This window comes from Macrotis lagotis, chromosome 4 (assembly GCF_037893015.1).
Source record: "Macrotis lagotis isolate mMagLag1 chromosome 4, bilby.v1.9.chrom.fasta, whole genome shotgun sequence".
NCBI lineage: Eukaryota > Metazoa > Chordata > Mammalia > Peramelemorphia > Peramelidae > Macrotis > Macrotis lagotis.
This window is the reverse complement of record NC_133661.1, coordinates 72732899-72753627: the sequence shown is the minus strand read 5'-3', so window position 1 is coordinate 72753627 and position 20729 is coordinate 72732899. Positions and strand designations below refer to the sequence as shown.

Here is a 20729-nt window from a genome sequence, read left to right as displayed (position 1 = left end):
AGCAACAATTTTTAAACATGCCTCCAAGGGGTTATTCAAGAAAAATGAGTTTATCTTGACTCCAACAAACCATCAGGGAGTCCCTCCAAATCAAGGACAAAATGTTGAACCCTCTCAATGTCAATTACATTATCTAATTTTTGCAGTTAACAGAGGCTTATCTTTTCTTCCTCAGGCATATTCCTACCCTCAGCTATGATTGCATATTTACTGTGGATCATGAGAGATCTGCTGACCAATAGTAATGAGATGGTTCCTTTGCTTTTATGACTCCCTAGATGACTCCCTAGTTCATATGGGATCAAACTCATTCAACAGTAGCAAACTAAGTTCATATAAGCAAAGAGTATGACATTTGGAAAGGACTTGTATTTGAATCCCAGTCTTCCACTGACGACCTATGTGACCTTGGGCACCTCCTGGGCTTCAGTTTCCTCATCTGCAAAATGAGAGCTTTTAACTGGATGGCTTCTGAGGTTTTGTCCAGATCTCAATAAATGGTCTTATGATCCCAAGAGCAACTTGTGAGAAATGCCACTGGCTGCTAGATGGTGCCACAGTGTGCAGAGCACTGGCCTTGTCAGAAAGATCTGAATTCAAATTCTATCTCAACCCTTCCCCATATATAATAATATAATAATTATATATATATATATGTATATATTATATATTTATGTTACTTTGGACAATTCAGTTAATTTCTGTCTGACTCATTCTTTTCAACTGATAATAATAGCATTGACTTCCCCAGCTTGTTGTGAGGGCACTTGTAAGTGTTTAGCATGGTTACTGGGCTGTAGTTGACCTGTTCAGTCATTTCAGTCATGTCTGACTCTTTTTGGTCCCATTTGATGGTTATTTTGGCAAAGATACTGTAGTGGTTTGCCATTTCCTTCTCCAGCTCATTTTACAGATTAGGAAACTGAGGCAGACAGGGGTAAATGATTTGCCTAGGGTCACACAGTTAATAAGTTCTATAGATTCTTTATAAGTATTTATTTACTCCCTTTCCCCAACAGAGATTACTTCAGATAGAGAGACACCAGTGAGAAAGAAAAACAGGCTTTCAGTTTAATAGAGTATTTTTTCCCCTCTTCAGTTTGAGATGAAAGTGATATTCCTGAATCTCTCCAAGAAAAGGGGTCACAGGGAGGCCTGATCAAGCCAGGGAGCTGTCTCTATTGAGTCTAACTTGGGGAGACGGAGTTTTCACAAGGTCATCTTATTTTTGATTGTCATCAGGTGGGGGCCCTTTGGAGCCCAATTCAAATTGAAATTAAAACAAAATAAAGGAAACTATAAATAAATCAAAAGCTAACAAGTATCTCATTGAAGTATATTAAGGGGGGTTGTAGATTTAATCTGCACAATGCGAATAGTGCCTGCCAGTGATTGATGCTTTTTCATCTTTTATTTTTTTTTTAGTTTTATGAGTGCTGATGGTAATCTCCTGAGAAACAATATGATTTGGTAATAAAAAGATTACCTGTATTAAATAAAAATAATATATACATAGAAAATGCTGTTAGTGCTACAAATCTAGTTAAAGATATTACCACAAAGAAAAATGTTATTTTTTTCACAGCTGTCTAATGTATTTTAGCAAAAGTAATATCTTTAAAACTTAAACCTTTATTATTTATAAAGGAAGCAATAACTGATTTTCCTATTTCCTATATTAATAAATTTATTTGCATATATTTGTATCAAAATTAATGGGTTTTCTCACTTCTGGAATGCAAAAAGGAAAAGAAAAACAACCTTGGAAGGAAAACCTGGCAAAGCAATCTAAAGGCACTTGATATTATATATTCCCTGGGTTTGTGAGTTCAACTAAATTCTGGTGGTTGCTCAGGGTATGCCCCTGCTAGTTCTTTTCCCTTTGTAATGTTATTAGAATAAAGCAGGGGGTCTGGTGAAATTATTTTTTAAGAAATTACTTTCTACATCTACTGAGATGGGTATCATGCAAAGCACTGCAGCAGAATGTGACAATAAAATAGAAATGTCTTATCCAATCAAAGGTAGGGAAAGCCTGAACATGGTCCAAGCTAGGAAGCAGCAGTTCAAATTTAAGCTTTCCTAATTATTATTAATTTGACCTTAGACAAGTTAGTTTTTTTCTCTGGACCTAAGTTTCATCATTTGTAAAATGAGGCAGTTGAGATCTTCTAATTTCCCAAATATACAAATATTGCAGAAACCTTGCTCTATTTAGGAGAAACTCGTGGATTTAAGAAAATTATACCTCTCCATGTAAATTGTTAATCTCATTAAGAATTAAAACCTGGATCAAGTCTTTTAGCATTAAATCTTCCTTTTCTATTCTGCCTCTTAAGTCTTTAAACTTATGTTTGTGGGCCAGCATCAACTTGGAAATGATAATAATTTAAAAAAATACTGTCTGGGTTTGTTTCCTATTTATTCAAATTGACTGGTTTGGATTAGCATTCCAATTTTTTTATATTCTTTAGCCAAACATTAAACTATTCCTGAGATTCCTCACTGAGAAAGAAATAGGAACCAGAATTAAAATAATTTTTAATCTAATCCACAGGAAGTTCAGAGAGCATGAGTCAGTTTATTTATGTATGTGGACATATGGACAGCTAAAGACAGGCAAATCTGTCATTCCTTCCCAGAAAACCTGGCCAAATCTTTTCCATTTCTAGACAAACAAGTTTAGAGAATATATTTATCAGTTCTATAGGCTGTGAACATCCTAATAAAGGATTATTGATTTAGAGTTGGAATTGACCCATAGACCTTTTAATCCAACATACTCACTTTACAATTGAAGAAACTAAGACTAGATAGGTATTAAGTAGATGAACTTGGCTTTGTATCCAGGTTTTCTGTCTTTGGATTCAATATTTTTTTTCTCTATTGCACTATGCATCCTTATAAATTCTGATTTAGATGGTGTAATGGATAGAATGCTGGACCTAGAGTCAGGAAGACTTGAGTTCAAATCCAGTCTCAGATCCTGGGCAAGTAATTTCATTTCCGCTTGCTTCAGTTTTCTCATATATAAAACTGACAAGAAGATAATATCTAACTCCTAAGGCTGTCATGAGGATCAAATGAGATAATAATTATAAAGCAACAAACCAAGTGTGATATAAATATTAGCTATTATTATCAAGTGAAAAAAATCTTATATGAGTGAATTCATGGATGATCCTCTTGGTAAATCCATTTAACTATAGTATCCTTCCATTTAACTATAGTATCCGTCTATGTAATTTATAATTACATATCTATTCATCTAAATCTTAATAAATGGGCATGATTTTCCAGATGTATAAATGGGAAGTCAGGCATACTTGTATGGTGGCAGATCTGTGAAGTGGTTGGTCTAACCTGTCTGGGGGCAAAACTGGAAAGAGGCAAGAAAAGTCACTAGAATGTTTACATTTTTTTGTTAGAGCAATTTACCCAAAAGATATCTCCAAAGAAGGAAAGAAAGGGTCTGTAAATACAGAAATAAGCATATAGAATTTTTGTTTAACAAAGAAAAAAAGTGGTAGAAACAAAATGAGTGCTAATATACTGGGAAATGGCAAAACAAAGATAGATGGATGGATGTATGGGTGAATTTAATAGACTACTATGATGTTCCATGGCATGATGCAAAGGAGGGATTCAGAGAAACATGAGAAGATACAGATGGAACAAAGACAAGAAAGTAGAACTGGGAGAATTACGTATATAAAGACTATAATAATTTAAGAAAAATAATACTGGAAAAGCATTCAGCCTCTAAATTCAGTCCAAAATTGGTCCTACATAACAGATAATAAAATACCTTCTAGTTAGAATGGTGGAGGATTCTGGGAGGGTCTGTCACATATAATACCATGACACAGGTTTTGCTTAACCGTTTTTCTTTGTTATGAAGAGGGATGCATGTGTATGTATGAAGGTAGGTGTGTACACATAGAAAAATGGTTGTGAGATAATAAGAGATATCATAATTTGATTTGAAATAAAATGACAAATAAAAATGATTTGAAATAAAATGAAATAAAATGAAAAATAAAATGATATGAAAGAAGTTACCAAATTCTTATGGATATTAAGTTGAAGGAAACTGAAAAAGATTTTAGGAGAGAGAGAGAGAGAGAGAGAGAGAGAGAGAGAGAGAGAGAGAGAGAGAGAGAGAGAGACAGAGAGACAGAGAGACAGAGAGACAGAGAGACAGAGACAGAAACAGTGACAGACAGATAGAGAGACATAGAAAGATGAAGAGCGAGGGAGAGTATGAGAGAGACAGAGAGAGCGAGAGAGAGAGAGAGAGAGGGTGTGAGAATAAAAGAGAGAGTCGGAGACAAAGAAAATGTGTGGTTTTATATGTGTTGTGTGTGTGTGTGTGTGTGTGTGTTGGGCAGTAGAAGAGGTAGAACAAAGTGTGACTCAGTAAGAGGAAGAAGGGGACATGGGTTGTGGAAGAGAGGACAGAAGGGGAGTAAGAAGTAATAGATCTCAGGCTCTGAGCATCTTTAGAATCAAGAAAAGGACTAAAGAAATGGCAGGACTGAGGGAGTGAGGAGACGGAAATCTACTCAAGATTCATCCGAAACCTGGTTTTTATTGTTTCATTCTTTTCTTTTTTCTTTTTAAAATTTCCTCCTGGCAAACAAAGATTAGAGTCAGCAAATCCTTCTCAAAATATAAACTCTTCTATTTGGCATTTAAGGCCCTTTGCAATCTGGCTCCAACCTACCTTTCCAGACATTTCACATCACTCCCCCCCTCCTACACTCTGCCCGAGCCAAACTGACTTTCTTGCCTTTCTCCATATACATCATTGCATCTCTAGGCTTCCTGTCTGTCCCCCATGCCTGGAATGTCCTCCAACCTCACCTTCAGTTCTTGGCTTAGCTCAAGTGTTCATTTCTATTAGGAGTATATTAAGTCCCTTCTTAATTCTCCACATTTCTTTGTGCACTCCCCTTTTCATGTGTTCTGTCTTTCCTTATGTGCATGTAGCACCTCTCTACTCACCCTAAACCCCTCAAAGAATGGAGAGTCCTTAAAACTAACATTGTTTCATTTTTGTCTTTGCATTCTCAAAACCTCACCCACTGTCCAGAATGAAGCAAGTTTTTTTTTTCCAAATTTTATTTGTGAATGGTTGTTAAACTAAACTGAATTAAATTGTACTATGTCATCAGTGAGATGAAGTTAGGTGGAGCACCATATACGTTGATGTCCTAGGTTCCAATGTCACCTCAGCTATCTACTAGTTCTGTGATATTGGGTAAATTACTTAACTGTTTTCAGCCCCAGTCTCCTCATCTATAAAACATGAGTGGGACTGGATGTTTTATTCCAAAATCTTAGTCTCCATCATTTTTAAAAAATAATTCCCCCCAGTTGTATGTAGAAACAATTTTTAACGTTTGTTTTTGAAAGTGAAAATGTTCAGTTTCAAATTTGTTCCCTCCTTCTCTCCCCCACTTTCTAAGATGGTAAGAAGTTTGATATAGGTGGGCTCCATCATCGAAGCAAATATTTCATAAAAAGAAAATAAGTTTATAGAGAGACAATCATCCAAACTGTTTGGTACTGACTAAGAAATAGAGTGGTGGATCAATGGTATGAATTAGATACAAAAGAAAAGTAGTAAATCTACTGTTGAATTAACCCAAAGACTCCAGTTTCTGGGATAAGAACTAAATATATGACCAAAAATTTCTGTGAAAATTGGAAAACAGTATGACAGAAGCTAGGCCTAGACCAACATCTCACACCCTACACCTAGATAAGGTCAAAATGGGTACATGATTTGGATATGAAAGTTTTTACCATAAACCAATTAGGAGAACAAGTAATAGTTTATCTGTCAGACCTGTGGGGAGGGCAGGAGTTTATGACTAAACAAGAGATAGAGAACACTATAAAATGCAAAATGAATAATTTTGATTACATTAAATTAAAAATTTTTTGCAAAAATAAAACTAATGCAATCAAGATTAGAAAGAAAGTAGAAAGTTGGGAAATAATTATTATAGCTAGCATTTTTTGATAAAGGATTCATTTCTAAAATACACAGAAAATTGAGTTAAATTTATAAGAATTCAAATCATTTCCCCAATTGCTAAATGGTCAAAATATATGAACAGGGAATTTTTTGATGAAGAAATTCATTATTGATTAGAGAAAGAAAATTAAAACAACTCTGAGATACTACCTCATACCTATCAGATTGGCTAAAAAGACAAAAAAGGAAAATCATTAATCAAAACTGGAACACTGATGCACTGTGATGTAGTTGTGAACTGATGCGAACATTGTGGAGAGCAATTGGAAACCATGCTTAAAGGGCAATAAACTGTGCATACCCTTTAATACAGCAGTAACACTACTAGGTCTGTATCCCAAATGGATCATTAGTATTATTATTAGTAGTATTGTAGCAGCTCTTTTTACAATGGCAAAAAATTGGAAATTGAGGGGATGCCCATCCATTAGGAATGACTGAACAAGTTGTGGTATAGGAATGTGATGGAACACTATTGGTCTGTAAGAAATCAATGGTAGGTGGATTTAAAAAAAAACATGGAAAAACTTACATGAACTGATGCTGAATGAGGTGAGCAGAACCAGGGGAACACTGTACACAATAATAACAATATTGTGTGATGAGCAACTGTGATAGACTTAGCACTTCTCAACAGTATAGTAATCAAAGACAATTTTTTAAAGGTTTTTACAAGGCAGTGGGGTTAAGTGGCTTGCCCAAGGCCACACAGCCAGGCAATTATTAAGTGTCTGAGGCAGGATTTGAACCCAGGTACTCCTGACTCCAGGGCTGGTACGCTATCCACTATGCCAGCTAGCTTCCCCTATCAAAGACGATTCTAAGACTTGTGATGGAAAATAACATCCACTTCCAGAGAAAGAACTATGAAGTCTGAATGTAGATCAAAGTATACTTTTTAAAATTTCTTTTCTCATACTCTTTTTCATTTTGTTATTCTTCTTTCACAAGATGACTAATATGGAAATATGCTTGTCATGATTGTACAGTTAACTCGCTGTCAAGGGGAGGGAAGGGAAAGAGGTAGAAAAATATGGAACTCAAAAATCTTACAAAGATGAATGTTGAAAGTTATCTTTATATGTAATTAGAAAAAATTTTAAATATAAAAACAGGTTTAAAAGTTGGACTTTCTAGTAAATCTTGGGACTTTGTGAATCATTTCTCTTCTCTTTACTCCTATACTAGAATCCCAGTTTTTATCATCATCATCATCATCATTTCTATAGTGCTTTAAGATTTACACTATACATGCTCTTTCACTTAATCATCTCCCTTGTGTAACAAGGTATTTGGACAGATTTCTCTTCTTGATAGGAAGAGAATGTCATTTCTCTCCATCTCCACCCAGAATTCACATTTAGGCTACAATTTTTTTTCCCCTGGTCACAAGGGAAATTAATCCTAACACCTGGTTCCATTCATGAGGGGGATGGATGCTTTCTCTTTTCAAGATTAAGAAAGTGAATTAGAAAGGCTTCATGTTGGGCCAAATCACAGTTGGCTGATGAATGGTAGAATCTGGCATAAGACCAAGGGACTCCTCTACTAACAGCTATACCTCTTTAGAAGAAAGTCTGGCTTTCTGAAATTGCCAAACCTTGTAGGTGTCCCACAGATGTGGAGCTTTTATTGGAACAATCAGAAAATAATGTGACTGATTTCAACCAGTTGTTATTTTATGAGTATTATAACCCATCCCCAACCATTCTCCACTATAGTTAACATATGGCTTGAAAGAAAATCCATCACAGCCTTGCCTCAGGTGGTTCAGAAAGTCCTTACCAACTGTTGGTAATAATGGATTTCATAGGGTGTGTGACTTAATTAACACAGTACTTTATTTGCATTAGCCTATTAAACACACAGTCATGCTGGAGTGAGCAGGGGCAGAGTCAGTGACAGCAACTGGTTGCTTTGCCTCACGTAGCAAGACTAGATTCTTTCCAACAATGTGGTCAAGAAATCCTGAAATCCACAAGTTGGCATTATAGTGTCCTTTCTGATCATCCATAAGTAGCTGAGGATAGGCAGACCAGAGCAGGATGAGAGCCATTCTAGGAGACTGTAAAATCAACTGTGGCTGTCCATTATTGGGAAACATAATTCCTAACAGGAAACATACTTGAGATCATGGCAGGGAAAACAAGTTAGACAATGAAAATACCAATAACTGAGAAGAATTTGTTGTAGTGGAAAGGGTGTTTTGATTTGGGGGTGATCCTTATCACTTTCTATAAACTAGGCAATCAACAAAATAATAAATCAAGCCCTGATTTGTAGCTCCTTGTTTTCTGAGGTATCAATCTTTACAATAGACAATTAAATATCAACTTTTGAGAGCCTATGCGAATTGGTTCAAGCACAGTCCTGAATAACTCATTCAAGCTTCCTAATCATAGGATCAGAAAATTGTCAGTGGGAAGAACTCCAGAGGTCATCTAATCCTGCTCCCTCATCTTATAGATGAAATCAAGAGACTAATGTAAAACAGGTCCAACTCACCATAACCCCAAGGCTTAGAGAATCATATAGGCATAAAAAGGCAGATTCTTTCAGGGATCAATCTCTTCTTCCTTTAAAAGCTAGGTATCTTTAGAAAACTATGTCATTAATATCTTTGAAGTTGCTTGGAAAGCAATGTATTGAAGAGTATCCTCGTTCCCTGAAAAAGCGAATTTAACTCATAATGTTACCTAGGATAATCAGAAAGGTTAATGAGAAGCAAGGGTTGCACAAATGACAAAAGTTGTCTCTAAAATTGAATATTTTTTTATATTTGCTTTAAAATAGCATTGTCTATTTTGGAATCAATACCAGAAACAACTGTTAAATGAAACAATTACAACTTTAACAACAAAGTAAATAAGAGGCATGAATTGAATCCCAATATAGAGTCAACTAAGCTGTATCTTTAATATAACTATTATAACTTAAGAATGTGCCACAAATATAGGTAACAGGTGAAAAGGAATATCTGGTGCACTTTAATTATATGAACAAAAGAATATATTCCTATACATAAAAGTAAAAAAAAATTGGCAAAATTTCTGAAATTCCTAAAACCCTATTCCTATTTGTAACTAATGTGGATAGAATCTTAGGTGTCTGGATGATAACCCTCAATTCTCCCTGACATAATCATGTTCAAGTCTCATTTTGTTATTAAAATCTACCTATAATATCTTCCTGGTTAAAGCTTTTGATCCAGACCATCAGGGAGATTTATGGTTTGAATTTACCAATCAATAATAGTCACAGATCCAGAAGATTCTGGAAAATCTGGCTCAGGGAAGCACAAGTCACAGGATGAGAATTGGAAGGGAGATTTGTTTGTACCACAAAGGACTTTGCTAGCCACATATGAAAAACCAACAACAGGGTGAAGGAGAAGAAATATTGACTTTGTCCCTAGGCTATCTTGTCTCTGTTTTTTTTCTCTACCCACTCACATCAACAAGGGAAACAGAAGAGGTCTATTGTGTGAACTCTGTTTTCTAGAATTTTTTAGTAGCTTTTGGGCAAAAATATCCCATTAAGCCTATAGATATATAATTGAATCTTCAGACATAAAAACTGAATATGTAGAGCTAGAATGGTGATGTCCAAGACATCTTAAACCCACTGACTAGAAAGTTTAATGTAAAGAAATACTGAGGGCATTAGCTAGCAGTCCAGTTTTTTTTCTCTTTATAAAATCTTGTGCCATTTTCCTGACTCTTTATTAGACCTCTAGAGGCCATCACTGCCTAGACTAAACCAAGTAACCTCAGGACACAGTAGCCTCGTGGTCAGGATCACATCACTTTTTGCTTGCCATGGTCTTCCTAGGCCACAGGTTAGGACTTTCTAAGACCTTGCAATATAGCAGGTCTGGTAGTTGAGGGCTGTTCAGATACCTTGAAGATCAAATTCAAACTTTTCTACCTCCCTCAGGAGACCTTTCCCCATCCCATATATTCTGAATAAAAACATTTCTCAATAGTTAGCATATTTCACCGCACTTAATCTCAGAGATCAGTCACTTCATCCCAGTGATACTAAATCTTAAATGACAAAAAAATAAACTCCCTTTCCCCAACTTTAGTTGCCCTCAGAGAATTGTATGATACAGGAAGAGAGAGTGAGGTGATGACTGCACAATTCTGCTTCACTTAAATCCAACTCAGGTGCAAGTCAAGATATCTTTATTGATGTCATTGTCCTCTTTGAAATGAAGGATGAAAAACAACAGTAATGATTTTTATCCACCTCACCTTTACCTTTCCAATGTTCCATTCCACATCAGTTTGTCCCTGCCACCGTATCTCCTACTCCATAATGAATGAATGAATTTTCACTTTATATCACTTTCCTTTCATATTCATTCCATTTTCTAGGTCTCCAAAGAGTACTACATCCCTGGCATTTCTACTTATAATCCTTTACTCACTGGTTACCATTTTCATGGACTTTTTTTTTTTTTTACCACTTTCATTCAACAACTTCCTATTTTGAAGTTAATGAAATCCCAATTTATCTCTCAATCTGGATTTTTGTAGTCATTAACTGTTTTTTTTTTTTTATTTTTCTGGCAAGGCAATGGGGTTAAGTGGATTGCCCAAGGCCACACAGTTAATTATTAAGTGTCTGAGGCAGGATTTGAACTCAGGTACTCCTGACTCCAGGGCTGGTGCTCTATCCACTACACCACCCCAGTCATTAGCTATTAACCTCCCATCCTACCTAGGATATCATCCCTCTTTTCTGAAGAAGTTCAGTGGCTGTTTCACTGTCTTATATTCTACTCCAACTCATTCCCTCACATTGGACCAAGGGACTATTTCAATAACCTTCTTTTTTGGATTTCCTTCCTTGAGTTTCTTTCAATTCCAGTGTATCATCCAAAGAACTGCCAATCATCAAGTTTAGGTCTGACCATTTCCCCTCCTATTCAGTAAGCTCCAATGACTCTCATTTACTTTTCCAATCAAATATAAACTCCTCTGTTAGCAATTAAAAGCTTTTCACCCTTTGACTCCTTTCTATCTTTACAATTTTCATAATATAACTCCCTTCCATGTCCATATTCTGAATGTAAGAAGTTTCATCTCTCACCTTTGACTGTGCTTCATGTTTGAAATTTTCTCTCTCCTAACTTCTACTTTTCAGACTCCCTAGCTTCTGACTCAGCCACACTTTGGAGGATGCCTTTCCTGGTCCCTAAAAGAGCATGTTTTATCTGTATTGATGTTGTTCCACCCATTAGAATGCATTTTTTTTGCTATCTCTTTGTACCCCTAGAACTTAATAAACTGATCCACCTATTATTAAATAAGAAATTAACAAATATTTATTGATTGATTGATTAAAATAAATATCAGCTTGGAAGTTGATTAGAAAGGACTTTCTGGGTCAGCTTCTCAGTGTAGATTCAGTCTAGGACTTATTGTGGAGCAATACAAACTTCAACTTTTTCACAGATTATCTCTAAACTGGAGTGTGCTGGAACTGGGCTTTTTATGAGACTGTTTCAAGGTGGACCAAGGAGGTATGTTCAGAGGTAGTATTGATTACAAGAAGGGAAGAATTTTCCTTATCTATTTTTTTTTGCTTTTTAATGTTCATTTGTAATCAGCATTCCTATTACTAATGGCAGCCAAATTCTTTAATAGTATCATGCATTTAAGGGGAAAGGTGGGAAGAAGATGCCAGAAGGTCTCTCAGGGGGTATGATATTTTTGTTGCATTGTTCCTAATTCATAAAGAGAACACTTTCTAACATATTGTGAGTTTCTTGGCTGAAAGGTAGCCACTGAATCCATTGTCATTGTTATCATCAAGAACTACCTCTGCCACCATCATTTCTTGGGCATTAATGAACATCTGGAATGAATTACTGGCATGAGCTGTAGCTTAGGGACTATTAATTCTCAAAACCAAACTTGCTTAAAATGCTAGTTGCCTTGGAGAGACTCCTGGGAAGCACATTTATTATTTTTGAGTGAATTTCTAGGGAGTGAGGAGTTATACAATGTCTAGACAAATCATTTGGTCAAGTGAATAAAAGATTGTGCCAAGAAGGAAAAGACTCAAAGGGTTTTTACTCCTTATCTTGAGAACGATAAGGCCTTTCTACTCACAGTTCCTTCCTGTCTCACACTGGAATCTTGATTTATAGTCTTAACCAGAAGACTTTTAGTAATCACTATATGTGTTGCTTATAGTTTGGTAGGTTAGCAGGAATGAGAAGTCTCTAATGGATTAGGATGGTCCACAATGTACAAGATACAACCTAGGAGTCTTTTCTTTACAAGATATAGATTTTTAAAACTCTGTTTTGAAACCACATCACTTTGCCATTTATTTCAGTGGGACAAATAACTTGCATTAATTGTTTGAGGCTAAAATCTGAGTCTCTGCACAATATAAATTTAATAGATTTAATAGATTTGATCTGCCAGATTTCATGATTTTAACTTGTATTAGATAAATGTAAACCTGTAATTTATGAATCAGGAACCCCAAACAATGACAGATTATTTATAGCAAAAGCAAATGGATAGACTGAGAAGCTTAGCAAGGATCAACTTTTAATTTTGCTATTTAGACACATTTCATAGCTTTTCATTGCCTACTAAATAAAATTCAAACTCCTTAGTTTTGTTTTCAATGAGCTAAAAACCAATCTGGCTTTTTTTCCAGTTTTTCCTCTCAGCATTCCTCTGCTTCCAACCCCAAACTAATGTGTGCTAGATAGGCCTTCTACTACCCCACCTCTGTGTTTATAAAAATGCCCACTCTTTAAATCTCTGCCTGTTAAAATAATAGTTATTCTTTCCATAACAGTGGTTAGGAGCACAATGCCCTGGTGATCTGGAAAATCTATGTAAAATGTATGGCCCTCCCTTTGTACTAGAGAAGTCTGAATCTTTTCTTTTTTATGAGGTATTTCTAGTATCTTATTGTTAAATTTGTGTTACATATTTCGTCATCAGCACTGAGCTATCTGCTGGCCTTTGCATGCCATCTGCAATTTCTGCAAACCTCCAAAAACATTCCCAATTAATACCTTAGATCATCCTGTGATATATCAAAAATGTAATGGGGAAAGTCACAAGTTGAAGAAATAACTAAACTTACTCTTTGAGATCCAACTTAAATGGCACCTCTTCCAAGAAGCCATTTCTAATCCCTTTGTTGCTATTTGCTGTTCAGTCATGTCCAACTCCATGTGGCCCTATTGACTTTTGTCCATGGGGTTTTCTAGGTAAAGATACTGGAGTGGTTTGCCATTTCTTTCTCCATTGTGTCCTCATTTTACAGATGAGGAACTGAAGCAAATAGGGGTTAAGGGATTTGCCCAGGGTTACACAGCTACTAAATATCTAAGGCTGAATTTAAACTTAGATCTTTCTGACTCCAAGCCAGGTATTTTATCTACTATATCATTTTCATTTATTTTAAGACCTTGCTTAATATTTTACTTTTCTTATCTACTCCTTGTGTCCTTATTTATATTAGTTATCTGTATGCATATCATATTCTTACTAGGTCATAATTTCCTTGAGGGCAAGGAATATGTCATTTATCTCTAAATTTTCCCCAATTCCTAGCAGTTTCTTGCAAACAGTATATACACTTAGGCAATACTTGCTGAATTTGTTAGACTCATTTTTACCTCAGATCCTATATAGGATGGAGGCTCAACTAATGGAAGAAAACCACAGGGGTCACTGCTAACATGAAACACTGATATTTCCAACAGACATTTTCCTATTTTTTAAATGCTCCTTCTATTGATCTCCAAGGAATTCTTTTGTGTTTACCTGAAGAGAGCAGAAGGTTTGAGTAAATGGCTTCATTCGAACCAAGTAGGAGGCGACGATAATTGCTGAGGAGTAGTGTGTGCAGTAGTGACATTGGACAGAAAGGTCTCCTGTAAATGAGATCAAATGTGATTTCAGGGGTTGCACTTGATGAAGATTGCACAGATGACATATGCAGCTGGCCATTAAGGAACAACAAGTGTGAGACTATGTTTAAAAAGCATCAGTAGATAAGAGAACATCACTATTTTGCTATGTAAAATTTACAAAATTTAGACTGATGATGCTAACGGTAAGTAATTCATTCAGTGTGTTCAACTGAATGGTTCAAACTCCTTCTTTAGATCCTTCTCCCATCCTTACCATCTACCTTCCTTCCACAGCTGCTGTGAGAAAAATACTTTGCAAAGATGAAGTGATAGCAGTAGATAGTTGGGATGATGGTATGAGGATGAAGATGGTAAGGATGGTGAGGAAGGGAAAAGAAAAAGAAAAAGAAAAAGAGGAAGAGATGATAAAGACTAAGAAAAATGAGACTTGACAGGTCAAGAAACATTATTTATGTTGAGCAATTGGAGCTCAATGAGAATAGGGATTATGGTTTTTGCTGCTTATGATCAAAAAGAATCAAAAGAAAATTGCACAGGCGGCTAGGTGGTGCAATGGATAAAGCACCAGCCCTGGAGTCAGGAGTACCTGGGTTCAAATCCGGTCTCAGACACTTAATAATTACCTAGCTGTGTGGCCTTTGGTAAACCACTTAACCCCATTTTCCTTGTTAAAAAAAACCCCTAAAAAATAAAAAGAAATATCTTTACTCCACCCAGGTACTCCAAGTCTCTGAAATCCCATGAGGGTATATGACTGTGGGAACCAATCAGAAAATATGAGTTTAAGTCCTGGCTCCAAAACATATTAGCTATTGGATCTTTGGATTATTTAACATCTTTAGTCCATAGATCATTCACCTCTAGAAAGGTACTCTGTGAATTCCTCTTTTATGAGAACAGCTAACTTTGCCCATGTCACCTTCTACCTACTTGCCTTCTTAAAGATTAGAGAAATACCCTTCTACATTTGAAAGCTCTCACTTAGGAGTAGGACAAGTGCTAGAGAAAGAGCAAACTACAGACATCATTGATTTCTGTAAACCATTTATTTTCTTGATTGTCTTTTTCTATATTTGCTTGGATCCTCCCACACCTAAACTCAATAAGGAGTTTAAAAGCATGTAAAAAGGCACTTGCAGAAAATCCCCCCAAATGAAGCGATGCTTATACCCTAGCTAACACTGTGAGGCGGTTTGATTGTCTCCCGAATTCAGAGATTCTTTTGTGAATTTCTAAAACAAAGGCATGTGCTAGGTTGGAAGAGTTGCACTACAATTGGTAACAGAATTAGTACTATCAAAGGAGAGCCAATTAGAGTACATAAAATGAGAGTTTAGGCTTAGGTTAAGCTAAGAAAGTAAAGAAAGCCACCTCCCAACATCTGGCCTGTAGGAATGATTCCAGAGAAAAAGAGGAGTTAGAGCCAGGGTTATTTGGCATAAAGATGAGATGAAGGGAAGGATCTCATCATAATTTCATGTCCAAAAGGGAAGGAAAAGAGAAAGAGTCTATAATTTTATATAATGCCTACTATGCACTAAGTACTGAGTTAAGCACTTTACAAATATGATCCTCACAATAAATCTAGGAGAAGGGTTGGGAGATTTGATGGTTGAAGAAACTGAGGCAGATAAAAAGTGTGACTTGTCCAGGGTCACATAGCTTGTTCCTATTTAAATCTGAATTAGAACCCAAACTTTTCTCACTCCAAGGTCAGGTCTCTATCCACTGCTCTACCTAAATGCCAAAATGATCTTTCCCTTTTTTAGGAATTTGGTGTGGAGAGACCAGAGTTAAAATCTTGGCTCTGCCATAGACTAACATTTTGACTTTGCTTGGACAAATCATTTAGCATCTTTCTTAGTTTTCTCATGAATAATGAAAGGATTGGATGAGATGATCTTGGGTCCCTTCTAGATTGAAATACTATTGACTCTATGTGGCTCTCTATGGTTTCTCAAAAGCCTATGGTTTTAGTGTTCTAGAACCTCCTTTTTTTGATTCAAATACACTTAGAAGGAAAAACACCAGAAGCTTGGTCCTTGTGCTTTAGAAGGAAGAACCAGCACAAGATGGACTTGAAGATCAAAACAAATAACCTATTTTGCAATTTTGTCTTAAAGAGTCCTGACTATTAACTGCAAAAAGGTTTTGACAAATTCTAATAACCAGCATTTAAAAACATTTAATTAAAAAATTAAAATCAGAATCACATACCTTCACTCTTTTCAACTTCTTTGTATCTCTTGATGAATTTCAGTTTCCTTTCTTTGGTCTGTGCCCCCATGGGCTTTGAGAGATCTCGAAATGTTTTGGGATTCGTGAAGTTCAAAGTCTAGAAGGCAGATATGTAGTTCTCAAACTCACTGAGACCCATGGGTGCCCCAGCTCAAGCTCTGGGAGGTTATGCTATCTAGTTTTATGGTTCTCTTTATTAGTTTACTGTCATTTGGGTTGACCCCTTCAGGTGATTAGCAAGTTTGCATCTCGGAGTGCTGTGGTTTTATGGCTGAAGAGGTAGTGATCCCAGAAGACAAATTAAGAGAGAGAGAGAGAGAGAGAGAGAGAGATGAAAAATAAAAGGTGTGAGAGATTAGGTTCAGGTTGAATTTGTTTTAAGTTGACCCAAATCAGAAGACTTTACCCAGTCACAGGAACAGGAAGGTGCTTTTTTTTGGCAGGAGGAGGGTGTCTTATTTTGTTTTTCTTTTAAATGATCTAACATCTTTTAGGCATTATTAATCCTTAAGCCCCAAATCATTATTTATATTGACAGAACTTAGGTCCTAACTGAGAAATAAAATGTAATTTTGAATTCCAATCAATGAGTTCGGTTCTGGGAAGGCAACTTTTTGTAAAAAACGTATTTCCTCTTTGATTCAAAGACAACTCCACTGTTTTCATGGGAATGGAATCATCCTATCAATTAAATGTAAGATTAGTGTATGCTCTATGTTTCCCAAAAAAACTAAGAAATGGATTTGGAGCATTAAGTGGAGAAACATGCATAGGGAATCTAGGTTTGGACTATATTCTTTTTAACCCCTATGAGGGAAGTATAGAATAAAATCACACTTAGGGAAAAATTTATTTGATAATAAGAAGTATGGAAAATGGGAAAATAAGATGATGGCTAAAATAAATGTTGAAAGCTGCCTTGTTTCATTTAACTAGAGAAAATAAGAAAACAAAGAAAACAGATTCTATGGGCTTGTTCCATGTCCACTCAGCATCATATCAAAGGTTAAAGAAAGAAGCAGAGAGATTACAGAAGAGAGATGAGGGAGGAAGAAGCAGACTTTATGGCCACTAATCAAATTTATGATCTGAATATCTGGGACACTGGATCATCTCATGAGCTAAGAGGAATTGATACAAAGGTTGGGAAAGAACATTTTACTTATCTGGTAAAGGAAGCAATCTTGCTAGAAACTGAGCATGGGTCTATAGAAAGATACTCAGGGAGGGCATTGTTGTCCATATTGTATGATTTTGTGGGTAGAAAGGATAGATATGGAAACATGTTTGCAAAATTGGATCTGGGTTTGTATTTAACATTTCAGTGGGAGGCTTAGTTCTTCACTATTAGTAGTAGTGAATAATAAAACAGAGAAAAAAACATTCTTCTTGTTAATGGTTTACCTCTGAAGTATAATCAGCGAGAATCCAAGGAAAAACTGGGTACTGCATATAATCATTGTAGGTCCTCCCAGCCATGGTATTAAGATACATGAGATATTCAAAATTGCTTATTTCTCTTTTCTGACATAGGGAAGAAAAACAATATGAATGAGTCATAATATTGTCTGGGTGGGCCCCTTATATGTAAAAACCTTAGAATACAGTTATCTGTATTTTGTTTGTTTTGGTTGCTTTTTTTTTGGCAAGGCAATGGGGTTAAGTGAATTGCCCAAGGTCACACAGGTAGGTAATTATTAAAGGTCTGATGACAGATTTGAACTCAGGTTTTCCTGACTCCAGGGCTAGTGCTCTATCCACTTCACCACTTAGCTCCCCCCAGTTATCTGTATTTGGATTGTATATTTTATGAATACATCACAACAAATTCTAAATTAATTAATAGTAGTACTAGGTTAAGTTTCCCCCTACCACCCACCATATCTGTAAGCTGCCTTCCCCCCCCGCCAAACAACCCAGTTTGAACTCAGGGATTCAAATTTATTTCACTATTAGCCAAAACAAAGCATATTTAGAAGAGCAAATATGCCGAGAAAATATGACATCATGGTTTCCAAAGCCAAGGAAAAGTCATTTCTTTCTAAAAACAATTGTCATTGTCTAGGATTTTAGTTCAGATAGTCAAAAACTGACCCTATGAAGATTAAAAAATTGTCTGTTGGTTCATCCTCTACCAAGATACATTAAAAATAAATTACTTTAAAAAGAAGTAAAATGAAAAAGTATATTATTTATGACATTTGGTTTCTTCATGTGTAAAATGGAAGTTAGGGTTAGAATACATACATGGTTTCCTAGGTTCCTTGTAAACCCAGCTATATACAATAAAAGCAGTAGAATCTCATAGTTTTGAAGGGGCCTCAGGAACAAGAATTCCTTTCTGCAATATTCCTGATTTTGCTTGAAGATTTCCAGTGAGCTCAAAACCAACTCTGTAAGGAACTGTTGTGTATGGGAGTACTATAAACATTTATCACCTGGTGTCCTCTAGCACCAGAGCTTTGTTTTACTGGTTGATTGGAAAGTGTCATGGGAGTGGACCAGGGACTGGAGAGGATATTTAAGCAAGCACTTGTATTCTGATAAATAGAGAACTGAGAACCTCCCACCCTTGTCTCCCACCTCTTCAATGTTTCTCTGGATAAGGATTAGCTGGTCAGCAGCCTTCATGTAGAAGGCAAGGGACTTTGATTTTTGCCATTCAAGCCCTGGCGGTGTATATAGTGTTTCTCTCAGTGAGACACATCCCATCTTTGATAAGTGAATATTTTGTCTTCACAGACCCCGTAAGGCAAGTCCCTTATAAACTTGCCATTGATTTTTCCTCAGAAACTTCCCAGAAACTCAGAGAAAGGACAAATCTGGGATAAATCTGTGGATTCATGCATAATATAATGATGGAAATAATATTTTGTAAAATTTAATAACTCATGTTGACTTGTATGCTTAGTTGTTTTTGCTATTGTTTAATTGACATCTGTTTATACTATTTTTGAACTTTTGTTTACAAGTTATGTGGCATCCATTATGTAATTGAATTAAGGAATTTTTCTTCCAAAAAAAAAACAAAAAGGGGGATTTGTAAGTGACTGTTGTATGTGGGAGTACTGTACACTTTTATCACCTGGTGTCCTCTAGCACCAAAGCTTTGTTTTACTGGTTGACTGGAGAGTGTCACAGGAGAGGGAGTGGACCAGGGACTGGGGAGGATATTTAAGCACTTGTATTCTGGTAAATAAACAGAGAACTTTCAAAACTTTCCATCCTTATCTCCCACCTTTTCAATATTCGCCTGGGTAAGGGATAAGCCAGCTGGCAGGAACCTAACACAACTCCTATGGGTTCCAAATTCTAAAACTGACTCTAGTTTGGGATAACTCTGTTAGTAAGGTTTTCATTGCTCCAAGCCTCATTAATTCATTAGAGCCTCTACTTGTTGCTTCTATTTCTGACTTCAGGGGTCAAGTCAAATAGGACTAATTTGTTCTCTTCAGGACACCTCTCAAACAATTTGAAGATAGCTCTCATTTTATCCTTTTGAGTCTTTTTTCCCCAACCTAAACAACTTCAGTCCATTCTATTAATTTTCATATGGCATGTTCTAGAAACCTTTCCTTGAAACACTGGTTAATCTCTCATAGGCTCAATGGCTTATCTGTGCCATTCTTCTTTTTTGCAACATTTATAGACTGTGAAGTTCCCATTACGCAGTTTGAAGTCTGTCCACTTGTTTTCTCATTTTAGAAGTTAAATTTCTCTCTGCCTTTGCTTTCTCAACTGGAACTATATTCACTAATTTGAGGCCTTCAGTTTCTAAAATGAATTATTAATTTATGAATGTTAAATATATTTGAAGAAAAGTAATAAAAAGTAAAATCCTGGAAGTGGCCTCTGGAGGAAAGGATTCAGGTGCAAAAGTGCAATTAAATGTGAGCTATAGAAAGCCACCCATAAGCACTCATGTTTACTGGGGACTAGAGGGTTGCTGTCATTATGGAACCTTAACTTTGCAATATGCTGTTCTGTTTAAATTTTCTGTATGAATTCCACACCTTGCCAAGACTATGGTGCATTTATTTAGAGGCAAGAATTGTTTAACTATGGGAAAGGCTGATTGAACAATAGAATTAGGTCTCAAAACAATTTATTTTCTTTACTTGCAGTTGAGCCCTCAATATTCTCCAAGGAGACAGTGTCTATCTTTGGCCAACTAAGACTAGTTTCCTACAACCGGTAAAAAGACCATTGTTCCAATCAGTGGAAATATTGGAGGAACAGATTTTAACAAAAGCAACATGAATAAAAGCTTATTAACCACTCCAAAGAATTGAGTGCTAGAAGAATTATTATACATGGATAGAGAGCTATTCCTGTCCAAATGGGTTCAGATTTCACATCTAACCAAAAAGAGAAAGTATTTTGGTCTCTCAGTGACTGTTCAACTCACTGATAGAAAAATTAAAGAGGAGTCACTAATCACATCAATGGAGAGTTTCACACCAGGTGCTTTTATGCCAATATAAATGATCAATTATAATTATTATTCCTGACTGTCTTACTCCTCAC

At 36.0% G+C, this 20729-nt stretch overlaps 1 protein-coding gene across 3 annotated transcripts in view; it reads right to left on the bottom strand.

Moving 5' to 3' along the window:
• Nucleotides 1–20729, bottom strand: part of LOC141521024 (WD repeat- and FYVE domain-containing protein 4-like) — a 238790-nt gene that overhangs the window by 47351 nt on the left and 170710 nt on the right. For all 3 annotated transcript variants that reach the window (XM_074233113.1, XM_074233114.1, XM_074233115.1), the window contains 3 exons: nt 17607–17726; nt 16182–16299; nt 13855–13964 (listed from right to left, as the gene is read on the bottom strand). In XM_074233113.1, the coding sequence (XP_074089214.1) occupies nt 13855–13964; nt 16182–16299; nt 17607–17726 (348 nt within the window). The remainder of the gene's footprint in view (nt 1–13854; nt 13965–16181; nt 16300–17606; nt 17727–20729) is intronic.